At 55.8% G+C, this 25,198-nt stretch overlaps 1 protein-coding gene across 1 annotated transcript; it reads right to left on the bottom strand.

The window, feature by feature from the left end:
* Positions 1 to 520: 520 nt before the first annotated feature.
* On the bottom strand, positions 521 to 23,784 carry NUP133 (nucleoporin 133; the record flags this gene model as incomplete). The annotated part of the gene is made up of 26 exons (XM_029047630.2): positions 521 to 811; positions 1,707 to 1,795; positions 3,063 to 3,127; positions 3,596 to 3,676; positions 4,948 to 5,066; positions 5,446 to 5,581; positions 5,949 to 6,107; positions 7,460 to 7,593; positions 8,040 to 8,291; positions 9,236 to 9,335; positions 10,010 to 10,132; positions 10,875 to 11,099; positions 11,587 to 11,681; positions 11,946 to 12,103; positions 13,005 to 13,096; positions 13,703 to 13,860; positions 14,934 to 15,081; positions 15,326 to 15,473; positions 15,815 to 15,885; positions 15,967 to 16,122; positions 16,756 to 16,926; positions 18,947 to 19,084; positions 19,878 to 19,985; positions 20,662 to 20,765; positions 21,871 to 21,989; positions 23,651 to 23,784. Coding segments are annotated over 26 exons (3,420 nt in total), but the record flags the coding sequence as incomplete, so codon positions are not given.
* Between the last annotated feature and the right edge of the window lie 1,414 nt (positions 23,785 to 25,198).

Here is a 25,198-nt window from a genome sequence, read left to right as displayed (position 1 = left end):
GAGGAAGGAAACTCAAGAGAAATCAGCGTAGGCGGAGGGAGCCTGGGCCCGGCCGAGAAGCACCACGGCGACGCGAAATCCATCTCCAGGCCCCAGTCCCTCACTTCTACCCCCGCAGCTAGGGAGAGATTAGGTCAAGCACATCGGTGCCATTTCCACAGGATCCCAAAGGGGCCAAGTTTCCACCTACCCTGGCCCCCACCACCCCCTCAGATCTGCCTTAAGTCCTCGGCCCCTACCAACACTCCCCCCGCCTACCCCGGCCCGGAACCCCTGCCTCATCACTGGGTATCTGGGCTGACTCCTCATGGAAGAAGCCCCTTGGTCTCCCCTGGTCATTCTCTGTGGACACAGAGAGAGGGGAATAATAATAAAATAATAATGATTATGCCATTTGTTAAGCACTTACTATATGCCAGGCACTGAACTGAGCGCTGGGATAGGTATAGGACAATTGGGTTGAGACAGACTCAGCTCTCAGAATGGGTCCCAGGAAGAGAGAAGGAAACAAAAACTCAAATTTCAATGGCACACGAGGATTCTGAGGTTAATTTCTCCAGACAAAATACCACCCCTGACCGCAAAGACAACAACCACCTGTCAGGTTCATCGTTATACATTTTAAAAAAATATCGATTCCATTTTTTCCAAGATGGCTTTCGGACGCATAAAGGTCACATCTGCCCTTGGACATAGAGTTCATAATTTGCCTTCAGTGCAAATTCAAAATAAGGGTTGGACTTGAGGTTTCCAAGTTCGTCCGCCTGCAACAGGTCTTTCACCTCTGGTAAATAGTCGCTGAGTCGGATCCCTTCAGAAAGGAAAAACAGAAGCAGGGAAAACAAGTGTTTTAAGCAAGCCAAGATGGAGGACGCTAAAACCCCCTGCCCCAGCCCCCAGGTGACCACCCAAGGTTTGTTTCAGCTCTCTCCTGCGAGGACCAGGCCTGCCTTGGTCAATTCCCCAGGGCCCCAGACCCCTCCCCAATCTCCTCCCCGGTGGCAGCGGTCTGTGCCCTAACCCACCTACCTGTGCCCTCTAAACTGTAAGCTCATGGTGGGCAGGGAATGTGTCTCTTTATCGTTATTTTGTACTCTTCCAAGCGCTTACTACAGTGCTCTGCACATGGTAAAGGCTCAATAAATTCGACTGCTTCTCTCCAGATTTCCAAATCTAGTTCCGTGACGTCTCATCAGCCAGGGTTTCCCGAGCCTACCTGGCATGCCTTCTCTGACTGCTACAATTGCCCATTTTACATGTAAATTTTTATCAGATATTTCACTCGGACCTAACCGGGCCCATTTCAGTTTACAGATGCTCTCCCGCATGTAACAACTAGCAGTTTTTTAGGTTCAGTCTTAGCATGAACAACAATAAGGTCACCGGTTCTGAAATGAGGCAGAATCAGGAACTCCCGTCTCATCTGTGTGAGCCCTGAGATGCCTTTCCCCTCCCTGGCCAGGATCCCCTATTTTGAAGTCATTCCTCTGCCCCCGGCCCCTCCGCTATCAGCCTCTCTCTCTCCCTTGATTGTTTTCCCCCAAAACCATCCTCCTTTGTCTTTTATCTGTTTTTTTTTGGGCTACATTATAATTTCATTACTCAGCAAGCATCCTTAAATCTGATTTAAAGATGGTCTTCAAACTCACTGACTTCACTGGTTGCTTTAAAACGCCAACCACCCCATGACCACACTAATCCCTTACCTTCTTTGACGAGCTTCTGTAGGATTTTCACAAATATGCTGTCTTTTGACGCTTCGATGGGATCATCCTTCCCCTCTGCACTCGACCAGCTGCAAGACAAAACGTCGTGAGGACCAGCCGGCCCGACCCGGACCGGGCCTAAATGCCCGGTGAAAAAATGTGCCGCGGCAGAGATGGCTGTGTCAACCCAAGGGAAGCGGGAGGCCACACCCCTGAAGGGCAGATCTTGTGCACTAGGTGATGGCCCCTGGGACCCCCGTCACTTTTTGGCCAAAGAGCCGAGTGTGTCAGGGACACATCCCGGACGCCTGACCTGTGCCGGGCGGCCGACCGGCTACGGCACTGGCGGGGACCGGACTCCAATCAATCGGTTAGTCAGTCACATTTATTGAGCATTTACTGTGTGCAGAGCACTGTCCTCAGCGCTTGGTACAAGATAACAATATATAGAGACACATTCGCTGCCCAGAAAGAGCTTCCAGTCTAGAGGCTCCTTCCACAGCCCGGCGTAGCAAGCCCTGCATAAAAGCCACTTGTCTACCGGCCTGCCTGACCCTCTGAACCAGGCCGGTGGCAGGTCAAGACCTCTGCTTCAGGGTCCCGCTCGCCCTTGGGAGAAGGCCCAGCCTCCGGAGAGGCTCCCTGTACCCGAGCGCAGTGGGAGATGCCGGGAAAGTGAGACTCGGGAAAGAGCACCTCAGAGTACTCAGAGTGAGGGTGCTCCCAGAGGGAGGGAGCGGGGCTGGTTCCTCTCCTCCTCCCAGTCGACCTCCTGCCGGAGGAGAAAGAAGAGAGAAGCCCAGTCTTGCTCGTGTGGCCTCTTTACAATCCTCTTCTTGGAGAGACATCTAACCTGACAGCGATCAAACCCCAGTCGGGGCCATAGATCCCACAATCGGCCATCCCTAAGGTGGGGCTGCCGGCATCACGGGGGAAACCAAGACCCCATACCAGTTATAGGAAAAGTGGGGATTTTGGGCATAAGTTCCTCCCACCGGGTTTATGCCCCCTCGGCCCCTCTTTCCTTGCCCTGCGGGAAGGAGATAGAAACCCAAGTCCCCAAGACTCTCATCGCGACAAAGGGATGTCTCTGTCTCTCTCTGGATCCTGTGACCTCTCCTCCTGGTTTCCAAACTGCTCCACCTTGCCTTCGTAAACAACTCTAGGGAAGGGATGGCTGCTTTCTGTAGGCAAGCCCCATTCTAGAGAGGGAGATTTTACAATTTCCATCAACAGGGGTGGGGACAGACTCCATAGAACTGTTTGTGGGTGGGATGCAGGAACAGAAGAGCCCGGAAAATGGCGAGACCCAACCCCAGAAAGAACCGGGCGTTCTTGGTTGTTGCTGGGACTCACGTGTCTCTCTGAAGAGCTCGGCACAGGATTTTCAGCTTCAGGTCATTGATGTCCACGTCTTCTTCCTGGACAGGGGAGAAGTGAAGAGAAACTGAGATGGGAGCTTCCTGAGATGGGCAGAAAGTGGCCCGCCCTCACCCAAATCACACCCCAAACAGCCTGCCAGTCCCCAGTGGCTAATCGGGGATCTTGGCCTTTGTGGGCCACGGGAGGGGGTGGGACCAACCAATCACCCCAGGGTCCGACACCTACCCCATCCCGGGATGGGGTAGGGAACGGATGTGGGGGGTGTTGACCCAGAGAGGAGGCTGCGGAAGAATCCACCTCATCCCCTCAAAAAATTCACTTTGTGAAAGGCCTCTGGGCTAGGCCATGAGTGGGAGGGTGGTGATGATCCACAATAACCCCGACCTTCTGCAGAACAATGAAGCCTGGGCTAGGCTGGGATGAGTGGGGATTAGTGGGAGGGCAGGTGGGAAGAGGAACAGATCTTTCCTTACCAGAAAGTGGCTTAATCTGAGGGTTTTACCTACCTCATTGATGTACTCCAGCAGGTCTAGGGCTTTTTTGAAGTCATATTCATTGGCTCTTGTATTCTCGTCACATATGTACAGCTGGGGGAGGAGAATGAGGGGAGGGGAAGGTCTACAGTCAGCACACTCACCCACCCGCTATTGTGAAAAATCCACCACAGCTGAACGTCACAGCAAAAGGTGGCGAGCTGGACGAGTGATCGTTTTAGACTCTAAGCTTGTTGTGGGCAGGAAATGTCTCTACTAACTCAGTTAAACTGTACTCTCCCCAGCATTTAGTAATAATAATGATAAGTCTATTTGCTAAACACTACGTGTCAAGCTCTGAACTAAGCACTGGGACGGATACGAGATGATCGGAGGGTGAGGAATAGGGAGTAGGAGGGCGAGGAGGAAGGGTTCGAGGTAGTACAGTGCTCTGCACCCAGTCAGCGCTCAATAACACGTCAGAGTCTTCCACAGCCCTTATGTACCCATCTTAATACTCTATCCCTCCCTCTACCTGAAAAAGATTAACGTGTCTCTCTTCCCCACTAGATTGTGAGCTCGAGGACAGGGGCTGTACAGTGCTCTGCACACAGTAAGCGCTCAATAAATACGACTGCCTGCAAACTCTACCGTACTCCTCCAAGCTCTCAGCCTGGGAGGGGCCGCAAACGACTCGCTGCTTGACCCACGGCACACAAAGCCCCCCCCCCCCCCGCCCAGGGGAGAGGACAACCACCTGCCAGGCTGGGGAGCGCCCTCCCCAGCTCCGCGTGTTCGGTCTGACACCCCGCCCCTGGGTCCGCCCCCGGCCCCATCCTAGAAACAGCAGCTGTTCCTGCGGGCACTAATCCAGGGAGCCGCTGCATACTTGAGAGACTATAATTAAGCACCCCCGCCCCCCCGCTCCGCCCCCTCCCTGGCCCCACTTCCTTCTAGTGCCTCTCGGCTTTGCCGAATGCCCAGCAAGGGGAATCGTCTTAGGCTGGCAGGTCCCAGAGCGACGGGGAGGAGGTGGGGGCTGAGGGGCGGGAGGTGGAGCTCGGGGGATGGGGGAGAAGGGGGAGGCCCGAGGGCCAGGGTCCAAACAGGGGAACAGGATCCTGGGAGTGGTCTGAAGGATCCACTGAGCGAGATTCCCTCCGGGACTCACTGCTCACCACCCCAAGGCTCCCAACCCCGAGTGGAGCCATCAGGGGCAGGGGCTGTTTACTCTTCCCCGGCCCGGCACTGCCGGCCGCGGCAGAGGCGGCCTGTTTTAGCCCTGGCCGGCCCCGAGAGCGGCATTCCCCCCTTTCCGCTCTGCCCCCGCCTTCCACCGGAGAGGACCCCCGTGGACCCGGGAGTGAGTGAGAGCGAGCACGTACGCCGATGAGCTGGGGGGCAGTGAGGACGGGCATCATGTTGAGGGTCATCTGCTTCTCTGCCAGGAGCTGCTCGGGGAGGGTCTCCTGGTGGAGCAGGAAGCGTTCCTGCTCGCACATCTCTGTGGGCCAAGATACGCCCGTTACTTCCGGGGCCAAAGGTCACCGCTGAACCCAGACCAGGCCCTCCGCGGTGGACCTCCGATAGCTGGCACACACCCCACCTGACCCCAGATCCCAGCGCAGTGTAGGCTCCAGCCTGCTCAGCACTTAAACCGCAGGGCCAACCCCCTGGGGCCAGCCACTGGCTGAGAATCCTGGGAGCTCCCAAGAGACACTTCTCACTTCCACTGCTCAGCTGGGATAGGGGAGAGGGGCCCGGCGAACCCAGGCCCCTGAGCGTAGGCCACTCTTGCCTCTCACCCAAGGACCTTTCACCCGGCAATAGGCCGACCGACCGGGACACCTCCCTTGCAACCTTCCCGCCCTCCCCACTTTTACCTTCTATCTTTTCCTGCAGAACGTCCTCCGGGAAGTCAGAGGCCAAGGCCACTAGCTTGCTCAGACCGAGGAGGGTCTTCTTCTTCGCAAAGTAGCGTGTCTCCGCGTTGGCCAGACCCTGAAGTGTCGCGTGGGCCTGGGGAAGTAGGAGAGAGCAGAAGAGTGGGCTGTTGCCGCTGCCGTGGCTGCCATCACGCCACGGGGACTGGGACGAAGGACTCCTCATCCTATTAATCACCTCCCGCTGCCATGCCAGCACTTTTGTGTCCCCAAGCAGCGGGACACTCACCCCCACCTCCTCCCCATACCCAGCAGCACTGACACATATTTCTTTATCTAATTGCTTCCTCCTGTCTCCCCGGCCAGACCGTAAGGGATTGTGTCTACCAACCCTACTCGGCTCTCCCAAGCGCCCAGTATGGGGCCCCACACCCAGCTGACGCTGCTGGCTGACTGACCGATGAAGCGGCCGACCGGTCCCCGCCCTGGCCAGGGCCCCTCACCTTTTCCAGGTCCTGACTGTGGATTTCATGGAGCCAGCTCAGATGGTCGTGGGCCTGCAGGAAGCTTGCCAGCTGTCCGTGCTGTGCGACCGGCTGAGACAACAGCTTGCCTCGCTTGCCTTTCTCCAGGTACCAGCGGAAGAGGAAATCTGAAAAATTCTACAGTGCCCCCGACCCAGCTGAGAGAGCTCACCATGAAGTGCCAGCCCATCAGACCACAAGGCTCCCCAACTACCCCACTGCCCACACCCCGGCACCTCATTTAGGCTGCGAAACCAGACACGGGCTTTTCTGAGAAGGATAAATCACACAACTTCCGGCTCTTTCTCCTCCCACAAGCCTCAAGGAACCAATGTCTTTTCGGTCTTGAGGCATCTCCCCTTCTCCGAAATCCTCAGGGACCCAACCGTCTCTCCAGGCCTCCACTGTCTGGGGTGGGAGCCGGGAACTTGCCCGCATGGCCAGGGAACCCCTCCCGTGCCACTTGTTGTGGGCAGGGAATGTCTGTCATGTTGTTACGTGGTACTCTCCCAAGCATGTAGTAGAGTGCTCGGCGCACAATAAACGCTCAATAAATTCAACTGACTAGTGGACCCTGTCAAAGGGTGAAGCCCTGTGAGGAAAAGCAGTCATTTCTGCCGGAGGGTCCCCAGAGCCGGAGGGGGCCAGCTGGTGGTCGGGGAGGCCTGCCGTGGGCACAGATCATGGAAGCCTGGGGGGGCAGAGAGACCAAAACTGTGCTCGGAGGGGCAGCGGGAGGTGGCTTATAGGTGACCGGTTCAGGCGGCTGCTTGGCTCCAGGAGATGTGTTGGTGTGCGTATGGGGCGGGAAAGAGTGGAATGGGAGGCTGGATGTCAGGTGACCCGAGACCCCAGAAGTGTAGTTTCTAGAGAAAGCTGAAAGCTCTCCTCACGAAATCGTTTCCCAAAGCTTCAAGCTAAGCCTTAGAGTGTGGCCACTGTCCATGGCCATACTGAATCCTCCCGTGCTTCAGACGACAGTCTCTCTAGCTCCCGATGGACCAGATGAAGAGGAAACTCCAATGATAATGATAATGATAATAACTATAATGATGATGGAAGTACTTGTAAAGCGCTTACTACATGCCAAGCACTGTTCTAAGTGCTGAGGTACATACGATTTAATCAGGTTGTATGCAGTGCCTGTTCCACATGGGACTCACACTCTTAATCCCCATTTTACAAACGAGGTAACTGAAACCCAGAGAAGTTAAGTTACTTGCCCAAGGTCACACACTAGACATGTGGTAGAGCCAAGATTAGAACCCAGGTCCTTCGGACTCCCAGGCCCGTGCACTATCCACTAAGCCATGCCGCAGGCCTGTTTCTGGTGAGGGGCCAGAGAGTGAAAAACCTTTCCCCATGTTTCAGTCTGTCCCCTCCACGGCCAAAAGCAGCAGCCCTCTCCAATGGGACGGGGCGGGACGGAGGCTCACATCCTGCAATTCACAAGGGCCTCCTCCCCGCCGCGGGGACCGCGGCACGGTTACCTGGTCAGCAAACTGGGTCATGTAACGCTGCAATCTGGTCTGGTTGTCGGTCTGTTCACACAGCTGGACCAAGATATCGAAGTCACAGTACTTCTCAGCCAGAGACGCGGCCCACTGATGCTGCCCCAGGTGAACTAGGAAATGCAGACCGGAAGACAGAGAGGTCAGGGTGGGCCTGGGACAAGAAACCCGACAACTAACTGACACTCTCCTGGAAGGGAGGGTTCGCTCCGATCATTTTAGAAGGACACCCTAACCACCTCGCGGCTCCCCTGCCCGACTGGCGAATTTCTGGGTTTCATTTCAGGCACCGCGGTTCAGAATTTATTCCAAATTAGGGGCCAAGGGGGATCAGTCTCGTGTTGACTTTGAATTTTCACCTGGCACGGGGCCCGGGCACCACAGTGGGTGCCCTGCACGGCGGCCCACACACACACACCGGGCACCCAGCAAATACTGTTTGATCGAAGGATTTTCGGATCCCTTCAAACCACCTGCCCGGCCAGGTCGAGGAGACACTGGGCGCCTCGGCGCTCCCGGCCGGAAGGGTCAAGCACCAGACTCGAACCAGGGCACTTACGCAGAGGAGACAAGAGATCCGACCGTCTCTGAGTATACTCCATTTCCAGAGTGCTGTATCGCTCCCGGTTGCCGGGCCCATCCACAGACTTGAGCTGGGTGACGTAGCCGTCCAGGACGGAGTCTATCAGGGCCACCAGCTGCTCGGTCAGCACGCCACGCAGGCTGCTGTCCACCTGCGGATAAACGCCCTTCAGGACAATCTCGTGCTGGCGGATTATTGCTGTGCGGACCCCAGCGGGGCCACTGGACGCTGGGAAGAAACACGGTTCGGTCACGTGAACCCCGGCGTCGAGAAACAGCACCCCCCGCAGAGAACCACCCCCTGGCCGCTTGTCCCCTGCCGTCTCCCTCCATCCTCCCCCGGCTCCGAACACAAGAAGGCCCCTCCCTACTTCCGTGGGTGACCTGAGGAGAAACCGCAGGGTCATTAGAGCCAGAGGAAATATTCCTGTCCGCCCTGACTTCCACTCCACTGGGGCGGGCCTGGGGCCTGGCTGGGACAGAACTGAGAGGTCAGCCGCTCCGGAGCTGCCTGTCCGCCTTGGGGGACGAGGAGGCACAAGTCCAGCAGAGCCAACCTGCTGTCTAGACTCCGGCTCATGCCCTTCCTCCTGCCCGAAACGCCCCCTCCCCTTTTTCTTTGCCACTCCTCAGCACTCTCCATCCCCAAAGTCTCCTGAAATCCCATCTCCTCCAGGCAGCCTTCTCCTGATTCATTTCTCCCCTCCCCTGGTTCTATCGCCCAAAGTGCCACCTGAGCGCTCAATTCATACTTCTGTGCTCGCAGCCACCCAGGACCCTAAGGTACTCTACACACTGTTATTTCAGCACCCATTTTCTTCTCTATTACCCACTTTCCTTCCTCTTCCCATCTGGACTTGCATTTAGTGGCTGTCTCCCCAACTACGTCTGGCGGCTCCTGGAAGGCAGGGATAAAGAGCTCGGCACAGAGTAGGCTCTCAGTTCAACCACTGACAGACGGGTAGACTGCAACCGGCCCCAGAGGTCCTTTCCTTACAGGTCTCCACGAGACCGGTCCCGGTGTTCTAATCCAAGGGAGCGGTCCGAATCCCACCCCGGTGCCCGTCTGGCCCGCAGTGTGGCGGGGGCAACTCGGGCCGAACCTGCGAACTTCTTCTAGGATCCTCCGGGATTTGGGGAAGTTTGCCGACCAACCGGCTTTCTCTCTCTTACCTGTCCACGGGATATACTCGGGTTCTTTGTCGGCCAGCTCGTCCCCCGTGTACAAGGAATTCCGACTGTGGCGATACTGGCTGGCTGCGTGGAGCATATCCTGGAAAACACGGGAAGCGTCACGGACCCCGGGGAGACCCAAAGCATCTCAGGATGAACCACATTCTGGGCGTGGGCGAATTCTCTGCTCAGGCTGCAAACGGGCCTCTCTCACTCTCTCCCCACCCTGAACGCTGAACTACTACTGCGTTTGGTATTTCATTTTCTAAAAGGGGAATATGCCGACGGAAGTGGAAATTTAATGGGAAACGTTAAGCAAAATGGCCAGGTATCTATGGAGATGAGAGAACTTCGGAATTTGTCATTTAGGAAAAGTCATGGACATTATATTGACACGAACGGTTCTGAGGTTAGAAATTTCTGCCCCTGCCACCTGGACAATAAGTCCTCACCCCCAACACATCCACACAACAGAAGGCCTATTCTCCCAGGCGTTTTCCCCCCGCCCAAGGTATCTGTTAAGCGTTTACTACGTGTCAGATGTTATACTAAGCGTTGGGATGGGTACAGGCTACTCAGGTTGGATAACAGTCCGTGTCTCACATGGGGCTCACAGTTTAAACCCCCATTTTACAGATGAGGTAACTGAGATCCAGACAAGTTCAGTTACTTGCCCAATGTCACACAGCAGGCAAGTGGCAGAGCCGGCATTAGAACCCAGGTCTGATTGGGTCTGGGGAAAGGGGGCCGACTGGCCGTGAAGAGGGCTCGTACCTTGAGGATGCTGTTCACGCTGACCACCAGCTGGGCCCACTCTGCACATTCCATGGGCGTTTCCTTGAGCACTCGCTCTTCCTCTTCCAGGAGGCATTCAAAGATGGTGTCTACCTGGGACACCTGAAAGGATGCTCGGGGTGGACACGGGCCCAGGGAGGCAACTCCACTACCTCAGCCAGGGCCAAGGCATCACCCTGACAAAAACCAGCGGGTGTTCCCCAGATGCTCAGGCAGTCACCCCCATCGCTCACTTCTCTTCCCCCTCGGAGGCAAGAGTAACAGGGCGGTCTCAAAAGGGAGGGTTTTAACCTCTGTCCGGGATCATTTTAACATTGGAACCAGATGCCAGACTACCGGAAGTCTTTCTGAGAATTTCAGAGAAAAGGAATTTAGATCCATAAAGCCGCAAGGTAGCGGGGAAACACGGGCTCCTCCCACATCAGAGGGCCAGTGGGCACCGCCGCGGTGGCGAGACAGAGCATCCCCGGCTCAGTGGCCTAGACTGGTCCTCCCGAGGCCCCTCGTCCTCCCGGCTCCTCTCCCGTGCCGGGTCGGCGGATGGGACCGGTCTTCTCGGGGCAGGTGACTTTTAGAAACCAGCAGCATTACTGGTGGCCCAGCGGAAGAGAACCACAGAGCGCACGGGTCCCAAAGACGGTCCGGTCCGACTCCCGGGAACCCAGGACGCGGGTCAGCTTGCTTCAGCCCGGCTCCCAAGCCCCAGGGTCCCCCTACATCCCAATCTGTTATACTGTACTCTCCCAAGCACTTAGTACAGTGCTCTGCAGACATTAAATGCTCACTAAACTTGGCAGACTATCTGCCTGTTAACCCTCCGGGGGAGGTGGCGGTCTCGTCTCACCTCTCTAAAGAAGACGTCCGCGGGAGTCAGGCTGGGCGGGACGTCACATTCCCTTTTGTTGAGAGCGATCAGCAGGGCCGTGTTGACCAAGTCCGGGAGGCGGGAGTGGTGGTTCTTGAGCACGATGGCCGCGGCCAGCTTTTCCGCGTGTTCACAGAGCAGCAGCCGCGTGGCCATGGGCGCCCCTCTCACTGGAAAGGTGCCCAGGCGCTCAAACAGGCCCACCTGGTTTGGAGCGATCACACTTTGAGGAAGAGGGGCAGGGATGGGGACCACGGCGAGCCCCCCCCAGGTCCTCTCTCTCACCTCACTTTCTCGGTCCCTCCACCCATCCCTCCCACTGGGGCAGCGGATGTGGGGGGACCTGGTCTAGACCCCAACCCTGAGGCCTTTGGGTACAGAAGTCTGGGAAGTAGCGTGGCCTGGTGCAAAGAGCTCGGGCCCGGGAGTCAGGAAACCTGGGTTCTCACCCTGGCTCTGCCACTTGCCCGGTTGTGCGTCCTTGTTGTATTCCTCAACAATACAATATGGATTCAATACCTCTTCTCCCTCTCTCTTAGACTGACGGCCCCCTTAGACTATAAGGGGACAGGGATTGGGCTCCGCCTTGTTGATACTGTATGGATTCCAGTGTTGAGTACAGTGCTTGGCCCACAGTAAGTGCTTAACAAATCCCCCCACCATTCTGAGCACGATAAGCCTGGACCAGTACTTGGTGGATAAAGTCCACGAGGAAGGAGTGGGCCTTCATCTTGTCTTCCAGCTGGTGCAGAAGAATGAGAGAGGTGTTGCTGAACCCAGCTGCTTCTGTAAACACAAACACACACAAAGTCACCCACTGACTGCTGGGAGTCCCAGGTGCACGACCACATGGAAGAGACAACCGTCCAGGGTCTGTCTGCAGCTCTCAGGGGCACCCAGGCAGGTCAGGAATCCCAACAGGAGACTCCCTCCCATCCGCTCTGCCACCCATGGGTTCGTGGGGCGGTCGGAGAGCTTGGGACTTGGGGAGGGCCAATTCCACAGTGCCGGCGGTGATGACGGGGGACCCGGCTCTGCCCCTGGCCTCACCCTCGGGGACCGACTCAGCCCATCGGGGGTCAGACGCCGGGTAGTCGTCCACTAGGTCCACGCTGATCTGGGTCACGGCCCTGTCGACTTCAGTCTCGGAGTCGGCTTCGGGGGAGAACAGCTCGTCCACCATGCTCTGGGCTTGTCCAAGATCTTTCCTGAAGTCCGATGAAACAGAAACAGGCCGCGATGGGTTGGGGGGCAGGAAGGAGAGAGAGAACGAACGGCAAAGCCATCCTGCTCCTCAGTGATCACTGTGGACAGAACAAGTTTGAATTGGGCAGTGACTACCCAAATCCTGGGCCCAGAAGCAGAGTGACATGAGGAAGAGAGAGAGCCTGCAGACAGCCAAAGAGGCTAGTGTGAGAAACAGTAGAAACGAACATAAAGCCTCTTTTCCCCAAATGCTTTAAGCAAAATGAATCCGGAGCTGGGTGTGAAGGGAAGTGAGCCCCGCAGTGAGGTCGTTCCTGCCGATTCCCACTGCCCCCGACCGGTCCGTCAAGGACACTCCCCCACCAACCCCCTGCGGTCCGGGAATCACCTCCTGGGGCAGCAGGACAGCGGCAGGACACATTACGGGGGCTCGAGAAACCCCCGGGGATCAGAGATGACCGGTGGTCCGGCGGGGCCAGCCAACTGGCTTCTGTGGCTAGCCCAGCAGCGCCCCCTCCTGTCCAATACTGACAAGTCCTAACTTGTTTCCAATCGGAAAATCCCGTCCACTTTGAGGGACCTTTCGGAAGGGCAAAATGTCTCTTCCAATTTCCCCAGGTGAAAAGGGATTCCATTCTAAGACCTACGTGATCTTTCCGGTCTCTTCGTGGTCCGAAAATGCAACGTGGCAAAAATGGGCAGATCCGCTTACGTCCCGCTCTTCTGAAGGAGGGTTCCGATTCGCAATTCCCTTGACGTCTGCCTCCACCCGTCTAGACTGTGAGGCGGTTGTGGGCAGGGATCGTCTCTATTGCTGTATTGTACTTTCCAAGCGCCTAGTACAGGCTCTGCACGCAGTAAGCGCTCAATAAACAGGACTGAATGAATGAATGCGGGCCATACCTGCAGTACTGGAGGAAAGCCGCCTTTAGCAACTTGGTCTTATCTTCTTGGGAGACTGCATCTATCTTTGCGGTGGAATCCAAGAGCGAAGGCTGAAAATACAAGAGGTTGGGGTTCGAAGGCAAAGTCGGCAGGGATCAGGTGGGGTTTAGCGGCATCTCCGTATGCTTTTTTCAGCATTGTATTCAACCCCCCACCTCTTTTATTCGTGCCCCCTCTCAGACTCAGAGCACTTCCGTATATTTGTAATTTATGTTAATGTCTGTCTCCCCCTCTAGACTGAGCTCGATGTGGTCAGGGAATGTGTCTATTGTACTGTACTCGCAAGCGCTTAGTACAGTGCTTTTCACACAGTAAGTGCTCCATAAATACTACTGAATGAATAAAAGAGGGCCCCGCCTCGCTTTCCCTCCACGGGTCTTGAAGTTCGTGTTGCCTTTTTAGATAGCTAATAAAAAGTGTGAATGCTTTTAATCAAGCACCTCCACTTATTTGAAGTCCTATCCACTATAAAATTTTACCAGTGTTTCTCATCAGCTTGTGAACCATTACAAGTGTTTTTACGGAGCATGTTTATTTTCAGCCAAGAACGCCTCACTTTGGTATCTCTCTTCTCTGGGATGAGGGAGCGGAGGAGGAGGGGAAAGGATGAAGAGCAAAAGCAGCTTTGGTCTCCGCCTGGTTGAACCAGACTTTACCTCAGGGTGTGGGCCAGCGACGGAAGAGGCGATGGAGTCCTCCACATCCTCCGGCAACACGGACATGCTCTCCCGGGAAAGGATGGACACCAGCCCATTGTTTCTGGAGAAGAACACGGGCAGGCCAGCACAGGATCCTGCTCCCAAAATTCCATCACCTGTGGGTGGACAGCAAGGGAGGAGGAGACAGAGGGAGAGAGCTGCAATGACCAACTGCATTGGTCTGGACCAACTGGACCAACCAGACCAACTGGTCTGAAGAGAAGCAACTTGGCTCCTGCTGGGGTGGAAGACAGGCCGCCTCGGGAGGTCTGAGGGGTGCGCGAGGTGGGGGTCGGCCCCCCAGTGATCGTGAGGACCGAGCGTCCGTGGTACTTTGTGGACGGGCCCCCGGCCAGGGATTAGTGCTGTTCCACTTAATCGACGACTACTAGAGGGCGGTTCTTGAGATCCCAGGTTTTTAGATTTTCTTTAACCAACACCTGAAGGGGCTCCTGCTTAAAATGGCCACGGGTATGAGCTAAGGGCTTGCTCCTAGACTCCTTTGGAGGCGGCGGGCAGATTGGGCCCACGGCCTCTGGCTGTCCGGCAGCCTTGGGGCTTCTCTCCCACTTCCCTATCTGACCTCCTGCTTCCAGCTCCCTGACTTGCAGCTACCCCAGCTGGGCGGTGGAGAGCAGATGGAGGAGAAAAAAGGACTACAGCGAAGGGTGTGACCTTTGGGCGGGAGGACCGTTCCCTTCCAGCCGTGGGGTTCGTTGCTCCCACTGAACCACCAATATCCTGCACATCTGCTCGGTGAATATTGCCCCACGGGTTTTTGTCCTGACCTCATCCTGCACCCTTTTCTGGTGCTCAGTACACCGCCCTGCACCCTGTGTGTGCTCAACAAAGGTTCAATGGCCTGGCCCTCCAGGGAGCTCGTCTCTCTCTAACCACAGGGAGCTGTAAGAAGTGACCACTCCCCCCGGCCGTCCGCTCCGAAGCCAGTGCCGGGCAGTCTCCTACACCTGGCCCAGGGAGTCTGTAGGCCAACAGGGGTTTCGCGAGGCTCAGTCAGAGCAGACGCTCAGTCCTATTGGAACTCTGGGATTCTCTTCTTGAGCGGGAGGAGCCAACTCGGGACTAGGCAGGGTCCCCTCTGAAAGCTTCCCCCTCCCAGGATGAACATTCCCACGGGAACAGAGAGCTGTGGGGAAGGGGCACGGACTAGAGTGGAGTCGTGATGTACCTTGAGCCTCAAAGAGGATTTTCTCCTGAGGCAGAGAACTTCTTCCAGTGCCAGTGGAGCAGGCGAAGACCGCGTTCTCCGTGTAGAGAAAAGCCCCCTGGGCTGAAGCGTCGGGTACCACCAGCCGGCACACTGCCGACTCTTCACCCTGGAAGAGTCCAGCAGGTCCAGATGAGCCGGGGCTCCCGGAGCTGCGGCCGCTCGGTCCCCCATCCGACCCGGACCCGCGGGAACCAAGCCCGATCCCTCCGGGTCCCTTCTCCCGGCGATGAGAGTGGACGGGGACACCCCAGGGAAGTCCCGCTTTGGTTGGCGAGAGGACCCACATCCCGGGCGAACCCTGGAATGCCTTCGGAGGGGAAGGGCCCTCCCACTCCCCGAAGGCACCTCACCTGGAAGGGCGGGTTGAACTGAGTGACCTCCACGGTGACCTCATCAGCCATCTGGTAGCCGGCGTCTTCCACCGTCACCAGGGTGTAGTACATGAGACACGGGCTGTCCCCGGGGTGCCAGGCCACGGCCAGGATCACCAAGCCGTCGCTGCCCCCAGAGAAGAACCCCACGGTGGGTCAGTGCCGCCGGCAGGGCCGGGAGCGAGGCCGCTCGACTGGAGGGAGGTCTGTACAAACCTTCCCCCCGTGACTCCCAATCCAGCCCCTCCCCTTAACTATAAGCTCGCTACGGGCAGGGAACATGTCTGCTAATTCTGTTGTACTTTACTCTCCCAAGCTCTTAGTACAGTGTACGTATTAAGTGCTCAATAAATAGCACTGATGGATTAACGGGCCAAGGTTTGTCCTAGGGTAAGTGAATGCTTGATTGCCTATCTTCCCATACGCCTCCCCACTCTCCCACATCCCCCTCCCCAAACATCGCCTTACCATGTCTGCTGCAAATCCAAATACTCCACGTTTATGCCACCTTTAATTCCTTCATAGTTGCTTTCCGATCCCTGTGTAGAAGTAGCATTGAGCAACCGGGGCAGACAAACTGAACCCGAAGAAATAACCAGAGGCAACAGCTCTCCCCTTACCCAGATGGCATCTGCAATGTTCTCCTTCAGGGCTCGGTTTATGTCCCAGCTGAGAGCCTGCCTTTCGGAGGAATCATCCATTTCCCACTTGTTGATGTTGGAGCTAGTGAGGGTGTAAAGAACCTCGTGCTCTCGGTCCCAGAGGACACTGGAGAGCTACGGAAAAGTGAGGGGGATGGAGAGAAATGGGGGCGAGGGAGAGAGAGACAAAACACTCAGGCACCATTCCACTCCGCAGGGATGGTGTGGCTTTCGATAAACTCTAATTTTCTAATAAAGTCACCCGCTGTGAATTTATCTTTATTATCATCACCGATGGTATTTATTGAGCACTTATTATGTGCAGAGAACTCTCCTAAGTGTTTGGGAGAGTACAACAGTTTTCAGTCTCGCTCTCTGCCCACAGCAAGCTTACAGTCCAGAGGGAGAGACAGACATCAATATAATTTAAAGACACGTATATAAGGGCTGTGGGGCTATGGGTGGGGTGAATAGTAAGCGCTTAAAGAGGCACTCTATGGTTGAGGTCAGAGCCCACTGTCGGCCCGACGACTTCTCGCTGCTCCAGCAGCGGAAGTGGGTCCTGCTGGCCGGGGTGAACTCGGGCAGGGCAACGTGCTCTTCCTCACCGTTTTTTGAGAGGCGCCGGTCACCCCGGCAATGGGACATATCCTCCGGGCAATGGGAACACTAGCTGGGTCATTTCTGCAGTTCTCCCTGACCTCTTCCTGGCTTAGGCCCACCCCCGGCAACCGTTTTCTCGTGCCTTCCCCGGGCCGGAGCACTGACCATGATTTCGCTGCTGGGAGACAGGATCCCCAGGAGAGAGGAGACCCTCCTGCCAATCCCGGAAAGCACGCCCTGGCCCTGCGGGAGGGCATGGTGGGGAATCTTGCCAGAGCCCTCGGGAAGCAGACGGAAGAGCTGGCTCCCTGACGTGGCCAGGACGAAGCTTCCTCCCTGTGGAAGAGCAGACGGTGCGAAGGGTCAGAGGGAGACCGCACCCAACTTGGTGCACACAGTAAGAGAATGGAGCAGTGCCCACTGGCATCAGCCAGGAGGCATCTGAAGGCATTCAAAGAGAAGTCTTATTGGCAGCAAAAGCAACTGGCCAGACAGATTCAGCCACCTCCACGAGGAATTTTGGGGGGAGGGGGGAGGAAGGGGGGAGGTTTTGAGTCAAAATGGCCATCAGAGAAAACCCTTTCAAAACTGAGTAAGAAAGGAAATCCTCTTCAAGCTGTCAGAGAACTACTTCAGTAAGCGTACTTGCCCTGGTAGACCCAGCCCCTCAGTAGCATGGCCTTGTCCCACCTCTGCCACTGGCTACTAGGGGGTGGTGGGGACCTAGGCCGAGTCACTGAACCTCCCTGGGCCTCCGTTTCCCCCACCTGTCAAGAGGAGATGAGTCCCACCTCCCCCTACCTCACATAGATATTATGAGGACAAGAGAACTGTGAGAGTGCTTGGGAAAATTCAAGGATCCAGACAAATCTGAGGTAGTATTGTTAAAGGGACCTTAGCGTAAGAAACAGGGAACGTTCTCTTAATAGCAATTACCGTTCCCTACCATTCTTCCTCAAATGTAAATCTCTACAGAACATAAAATGGGCTTTGAAGAATTCCCCAGGCTGCCAATATTTACTGAGTGCCTACTGTGTGCAGAGCTAAGCGCTGGGAGAGAACAATAAATAGAAAAGCTCCCCACCTTCTGGAAGGTTAGAGTATGCCAGAACCCCAAATTTTAATTGGAGATATTTCAAGTAAATGAATACATAGTGACAATTATGTTAATGGTATTTGTTAAGGGCTCATTGTGATACCAACACTGTTCTAAATGCTGGGGGAGATATAAGTCAATTAGGTTGGATGCGGATCCTGTCTCACACGGGGCTCACAGTTTAAAAGGATGAAGAGCATGAAAAGGATCACCCTTTACAGGCTTAATATTTTTAAATGGGGTGCATTTCATTTTTACAAACAAACCCTATCCCCCTCCCGACCCCACCTGTTCCAAGCACTAGGAATGTGAGGCACTCAGTTGATGGAACTGGCAAACGCTCATTAGGAAAATTAATTTTAAAAGAACAAAAACACCACCCCAAAAAGTAGTTGCTGCACTGCAAAGTCAGAGGCAGTTTCCGAGGTGGGGATTTCCCACCTGGCCACGGGTCTTTAATGCCCGGAACAAAGAGCACGTGTGGAACCATTTGGCTGTTTCCCGTTTCCATCTCCATGCTCAGGCTAACGTTTGCACCTTGTTTATTGTCATTTCTCTCCACTGGTCTGATTTGGCAATTGTACTCTAACATGCAAGGATGAGAAATGATTTCGTTGGAGGCCCCGAGAGTAGAAAATAATCGGTCTCCAAACGAAGGCCAAGTACTGATCTCTTTGAAAATGAGGTCTGAACATGTCCCCACCCCGCGCGATGCCCTCTTGATTTTCTTCGGCCCAGGTGTCTCAGCCCCCACCCACGGGGGGAGAGGAGTCACACCTGCTGTCGACCCCAGGCCCCTGGAAAGAGAGTGCGTGCGTGTTTGTGTATGTGTGTGTACATTTATGGGCGGGGCAATGACGGGGAGAGGACATCCACCCAGCGCCCCGAGAAAAACTCCTCCACCCCCGGCGAGGGGAGGTGGGGAGCCTGGGCCCACCCGTCACCCCTGCCCCCAGCCCAGGAAGGAAGCCGTCAGCTGCTCTGTGATCGAGGAGACTCGTGAGCCTGGACGTCCAGGATCCTCCACTGGGAGTTACCGATGGGGAGATCATTAGTGGGTTCAGGCCATCTCCTACACACGAGTCCCCAAAATTGATTTCTTACAGCACAAACCCAGCACAGGAAACCAATGCAGGGGGCCCGTCTCCTCCCTCCTCCCCAAAATACACGGAGCCAGCCCGGAGACACTGCCGTGTTCCCGTGACTCCCCCGACCCAGGGAACCGGCACAAGGGAACCCGCAGCGCCCCAAGGAACCCACCTTCACTGCCGTCAGAAAGCTGCAGGTCCGGTCAGCCCCTCCCAAGTCGATGACGGTCTCCGTGAAGGAACCCTCGTGCACGAGGCTGGGCCAGTAGCGAACGGCTCCTTCTCGGGTGGCAGCCATCACGGCCACAGACTGGGAAGGGAGTCGGGACACAAGTCAAAGCCGGCCAGGGCAAGAACAAGGGGGGCTGCGCTCCCCTTTCAGAGAGAAAAATAAGTGGGGGTTTCCAGATGGCCCCCAAATCTCCACACATATCTATTATGCACTTACTATGTATGCGGCGCTGAGTAAATACGAAGTTACGAGATTGGGGACAGTCCCTCCTCTACACAGTACTCACAATTTCACGTCATCCCCATTTTATAGAGGAGGAAACTGAGGCCCAGGGAGGTTAAATGATTTGCCCCAGGCCCCAAGTCAGGCCACCGGCAGGGCTGGAGTTAGAAGCCAGTTTCCTGACTCCCAGCTGTGGGCTTCTTCCGCTAAGCCACGCTGTCTCTCAGACAATATCTGTTCAACTTAACTCTTCCAGGTGAAGAAACCATGGCGCTGATCATATAGGTGGTGGGAGGGAAGGGAAACCTCAAAACACCACTGAACTGAGGTGCTGCTCCGCCAAATCACCATTTAGGGAAGCCCCTCCTTACACTGAATGAGGATTCTTTCCCCAGTGCTCCAAGTCCTGCCCAGAGTAGAGTGGGGACTAGGGCAAGGAGCTTTGCTGTCTGGCCTCACCATCTTTCTTCTGGGTCTATCCCCACAGGGCTCCAGACCAGCTGGTACCAGGGATGCTGGGCCCATTCTGGCTCAGTCGTGCAGGGCCCCACTTTGAGAGGAGCCTGACGACCGAAAGGTAGGAGGGGAGCCTGGAGCAGGCGGAGGGAATGGGGTGGAGGGAGGGGTGTCTCCCGGGCCCGTGGCTCACCTGGGCAGAGGGGGCTTCCCCCGGCTGGGCGGGGCAGGAGAGGGCCACCAGATCGGCATTCCAGTCCAGATCGGTGGGCGGGAGCTGGAGTTCTTTGCAAACCGAGAGCTGCAAGGGAACAGACACGTGAGAATGCCCCCTTCTGAAACACCTCCGCGGCCAAATTGGGGCAACCTACCCAGTTAAAAGCCGGAAAAGCACTCTCCTTTAAAGCCGGGCCCCTCTCCACCGGCCGGTTCCCCCTGCTCACCGAGGTGACACCGTCAAAAGGATCTCACAATCTCCCCCCACCCCAATCCTCAGCTAAGCCCTGAACCCCCAGCCCCTCATCCTCTTTGCGCTCAGCTGTGTGGGACGGCGGGTGAGCTGAGGTTCACGTACTGTCCAACTCACAAAAAGCCCATCGTGCTTCGGGTTGAGGCCTGGAACTACAGGGCCCTCGAAACACGGCGCTAAAAGCCCCCAATCCGGCCACCACGGCCCCTCAATCTAGGCCTCAAGTTCAGAGATTCTTTGCTTTATGGTATTCACCAAGAGAAATGTGGACCTCAAAGGCTCGTCGGGAAACGACCAGAGAGGCATTTATTAAGAGCGCCTGCTCTGCGCTGGGCGCCGGGGCCCTTGGGTCAGGGGAGGCCCCTGCCCCGCTCGGGACCCCTCGTCCCAACTCTACTGTCCCACAGCACAATGCTCTAGGGCGCCCGCCCCACCGCCGGTCTTCCCCGACCTCCACCTTTCCAACCCGGGAACGCGGCCACCTCGGGCAAGTTAGCCTCCGGCATACCTTCGCCACCGAAGACTGACCGATCTTCCAGACGATGAGTCGCTCTCTGCACACGAGCCAGGCCCAGCCACTCTCGTCGACGCACGCCGTCAGCTGGTCATCAACTGAGGAGATCAACACAGGCCCAGTCCATCTTGGGTTTGGCCGGAAGCTATACCAAGGAATGCTTTCAAAAAGTCTTTCCCAAAAGAAGTCCGGGAGTTTTCATTTCCACCGGTAGCTGCCGGTGGGGCAGAAACTGTCTCGGCCCCACCGGGGGCGGCTCTGGCTCACGCGGGTGCTGCTCGTTGCCGGGGGACAAGACGGGGCCCCCCGCCCCAGGCACCCCTCGCTGAGGGGAAGGGAACACGGCCATCTGGGCTGCCGATCTGAGCCTCCGCTGGTTTTCCACGAAGCCCTTTGGGTCACTGGGGAATCACAGTCACCGGCCCCGAGTGCGGGCAGGTCCTGGCACGGTACGAAACCTCACCAACATCAACATCAACATATATGGAATCCTAAATATTCCAAAATCCCCACTCTTGCCCATGTTTCTACCACCTCCTGACACATCGCAGAACTGATGTCTCTGAGTTTGAGCATCGAGTCACAAAATGTGGAGAGCAGGAGGGAGGAAGAGGAGCGAGAGCGCCAGAATAATCCATAAACTGGAGACCAGAACCTTGCTGAAGCCGCCTATACCTTTGGGTGAGCTCTTGCTGAATCAATCAGTGGTATTCATCATAATAATGATTTGTTAAGCTCTATGTGCCAAGCACTAAGTGCTGAGCACTGTTTTAACCACTAAGTCCAGAGCACTGTACTAAGCATCTGGGAGAGTACAGGACAACAGAATGAGTGGCTGTGTTCCCTCGCCCACAATGAGCTTTCAGTTTAGACACGAGGTGAAGCGATCACTCTTCTCTGGCAGTCAGGAGACCCGGGTACTCGTGCCGGCTGTGACGCCGGCCTCCTGTGTAACCTTTGGCGAGTCACACAACCTCCCTGGGCCTCCTTTTCCTTCCTCCCCTAGAGAACGGGGAGAACAGTCCCTGCCACACCCGCCTCCTCCGACATGGGGTGGGCGGAGGACTGCGCAGGAAGGGCAAAACGAGGGCGGCTTTGGAAAAATAGGAGCACCTCACAAACCCACGGTCCTAACAGTCCTCAGGGAAAATGAGACTGGATTTTCTCCTTGCTGGACAGGGAAAGAGACTGGGCAAGACCTACCTTCGGCCAACGCCAGGGCTTCCATAACTTTCACGGGGAGGGAGGAGCCAAACGTCTTTATGTCATAATTGGTCGTCTCGCTGGCTGACTGGTGCTGTCCGGTTCTCGTGGGGGTGCCTCTAAAAGAGAAGCAGGGACAGAGAGCACTGAGTGACTGCCTACTGGGTGCAGGGCACTGTACTGACCTGGGAAGCAGCGTGGCTCAGTGGAAAGAGCCTGGGCTTCGGAGTCAGAGGTCATGAGTTCGACTCCCGGCTCTGCCACTTGTCAGCTGTGTGACTGTGGGCAAGTCACTTCACTGCTCTGTGCCTCAGTTACCTCATCTGTAAAATGGGGATTAACTGAGCCTCACGTGGGACAACCCGATGACCCTGTATCTCCCCCAGCACTTAGAACAGTGCTCTGCACATAGTAAGCGCTTAACACACACCAACATTATTATTATTACTGACAGCCTCAGAGGATTGTCGCGCTCTATCTTGATGATGTCATCTTGCTTTTTTGTTCTCTTCTGCTTTGCTGTCTCCCCCATTTAGACTGTGAGCCCGTCACTGGGAAGGGATGGTCTCTCTGTTGCTGCATGGTACATTCCAAGTGCTTCGTCCAGTGCTCTGCACAGAGTAAGCGCTCAATAAATACGAGTGAATGAATGAATTCAGGGAGTACAGAGCAAGCAAGCGACCCCACTCCCTGCCCTAGAGGAGCTTCACTCTATCGGGACAGACGGGGAGACTCAAGGAGTCACGGGCAGACTCAAGGAGCATGGCTCAGTGGAAAGAGCCCGGGCTTGGGAGTCACAGGTCATGTTTTCAAATCCCCGGCTCTGCCACTTGTCAGCTGTGTGACTGTGGGCAAGTCACTTCGCTTCTCTGGGTCTCAGTGACCTCATCTGTCAAATGGGGATGAAGCCTGTGAGCCTCACGTGGGACCACCTGATGACCCTGCATCTCCCCCAGCGCTTAGAACAGTGCTCTGCACAGAGTAAGCGCTTAACAAACACCAACATTATTAACTTCTCTGTGCCTCAGTGACCTCATCTGTCAAATGGGGATGAAGCCTGGGAGCCACACGTGGGACCACCCGATGACCCTGCATCTCCCCCAGCGCTCAGAACAGTGCTCTGCCCATAGTAAGCGCTCGATACTATTGAATGAATGGTCACGGGCAGACTCAAGAAGCATGGCTCAGTGGAAAGAGCCTGGGCTGGGGAGACAGAGGTCATGGGTTCGAATCCCGGCTCTGCCACTCGTCAGCTGTGGGACTGTGGGCAAATCACTTCACTTCTCTGTGTTCTCATCTGTCAGATGGGGATGAAGCCTGTGAGCCTCACGTGGGACCACCTGATGACCCTGTATCTCCCCCAGAGCTTAGGACAGTGCTCTGCACAGAGGAAGCTTTTCACAAATCCCAACATTCTCAGTTCCCTCATCTGTAAAATGGGGATGAAGCCTGGGAGCCTCACGTGGGACGACCTGATGACCCTGCATCTCCCCCAGCGCTTAGATCAGTGCTTTGCACCTCGTAAGCGCTTCACAAATACCAACATTCTCAGTTCCCTCATCTGTCAAATGGGGATGAAGCCTGTGAGCCTCCCGTGGGACCACCTGATGACCCTGCATCTCCTCCAGCGCTTAGAACAGTGCTCTGCACATCGTAAGCGCTTAACAAACAGCAACATTATTATGAAGAAAGGCGGGTTTGATGCTGAGGAGGCTGCTGATGGCGGCCTGTCAGGTGGGGGGTCCACCTCCAACCCTCGGCCTTGGCCCCCCGCGCTCACCGGGCGCCGAGCGAGCCCCGGCGTCCCATCGGCGACAGCAGCCCCGGGGCCCCGATGGCGGCGGGCAGGGCCAGGCTCTTGCGGGCGGCCGACCGCGGCGCGGGGCCCGGGCCGGTCCTGCGGGAGGCGGGGGAGGCGAACATGGCGGCCGGCCGGCCGGGCGGGCTGAGGGGCCGCGGCGCCCGGCGATGACGTCAAACATCCGCGACGACGCCTTCTCCAAACGGGAGGGAGGCCTTCCCCCCCCCCCTCGGAGCGAAGTGCGCAGGCGCCGCCGCTCGCATGCAAATGAGGGGGGGCCGACATCGCGCGAGGACGAGGGGCGGGGCCAACGGCGAGGAGACATTCATTCATTCATTCAATAGTATTTATTGAGCGCTTACTATGTGCAGAGCACTGTACTAGGCGCTTGGAATGAACCCAGTAGTATTCATTCATTCATTCATTCATTCATTCATTCATTCATCCAATAGTATTTATTCGCTCACTCATTCAATAGAGAAGCAGCGTGCTCAGTGGCAAGAGCCCGGGCTTGGGAGTCAGAGGTCATGGGTTCGAATCCCGGCTCGGCCCCTTGTCAGCTGTGTGACTGTGGGCAAGTCACTTCACTTCTCTGGGCCTCAGTGACCTCATCTGTAAAATGGGGATTAAGACTGTGAGCCCCACGTGGGACAACCTGATTCCCCTGTGTTTGCCCCAGCGCTTAGAACAGTGCTCTCCACATAGTAAGCGCTTAACAAATACCAACATTATTATTATTATTATTATGAGTTCGAATCCCGGCTCGGCCACTTGTCAGCTGTGGGACTTTGGGCAAGTCACTTCACTTCTCTGGGCCTCAGTGACCTCATCTGGAAAATGGGAATGAAGACTGTGAGCCCTACGTGGGACAACCTGATCACCTTGTATCTCCCCCAGCGCTTAGAACAGTGCTTGGCACATAGAAAGTGCTTAACAAATACCAACATTATTATTAGTAGTAATATTTATTTATTCATTCATTCAATAGTACTTATTGAGCGCTAAGTGCAGCGTGGCTCAGTGGAAAGAGCCCGGGCTTGGGAGTCAGAGTTATCCCAGCTCTGCCACTTGTCAGCTGTGTGACTGTGGGCAAGTCACTTCACTTCTCTGGGCCTCAGTTCCCTCATCTGGAAAATGGGGATTAACTGTGAGCCCCACGGGGGACAACCTGATGACCCTGTATCTATCCCAGCGCTTAGAACAGTGCTCTGCACATAGTAAGCGCTTAACAAATACCAACATTATTACTATGTGCAGAGCACTGGACTAAGCGCTGGGAATGTACGGTTGGGCAACAGAGAGCATCCTTGCCCAGTGACGGGCTCACAGTCTAAATGGGGGAGACAGATGGCAGAGCAAAAGAGGACAAGAGAAAAACAAGACATCATCAAGATAAATTAATTCATTCATTAATTCATTTGTATTTTTTGAGCGCTGACTATGTGCAGAGCACTGGACTAAGCACTGGGCAACCCAGAGGGCCATGCCCTATCCACTAGATTCTGCTGTTTGTCCATTCAATCATTC

The sequence above is a fragment of the Ornithorhynchus anatinus genome, chromosome 19 (assembly GCF_004115215.2).
Source record: "Ornithorhynchus anatinus isolate Pmale09 chromosome 19, mOrnAna1.pri.v4, whole genome shotgun sequence".
Taxonomy (NCBI): Eukaryota; Metazoa; Chordata; class Mammalia; order Monotremata; family Ornithorhynchidae; genus Ornithorhynchus; species Ornithorhynchus anatinus.
Note: the sequence above shows the minus strand (reverse complement) of the source record. Positions and strands in the feature narration are given on the sequence as shown.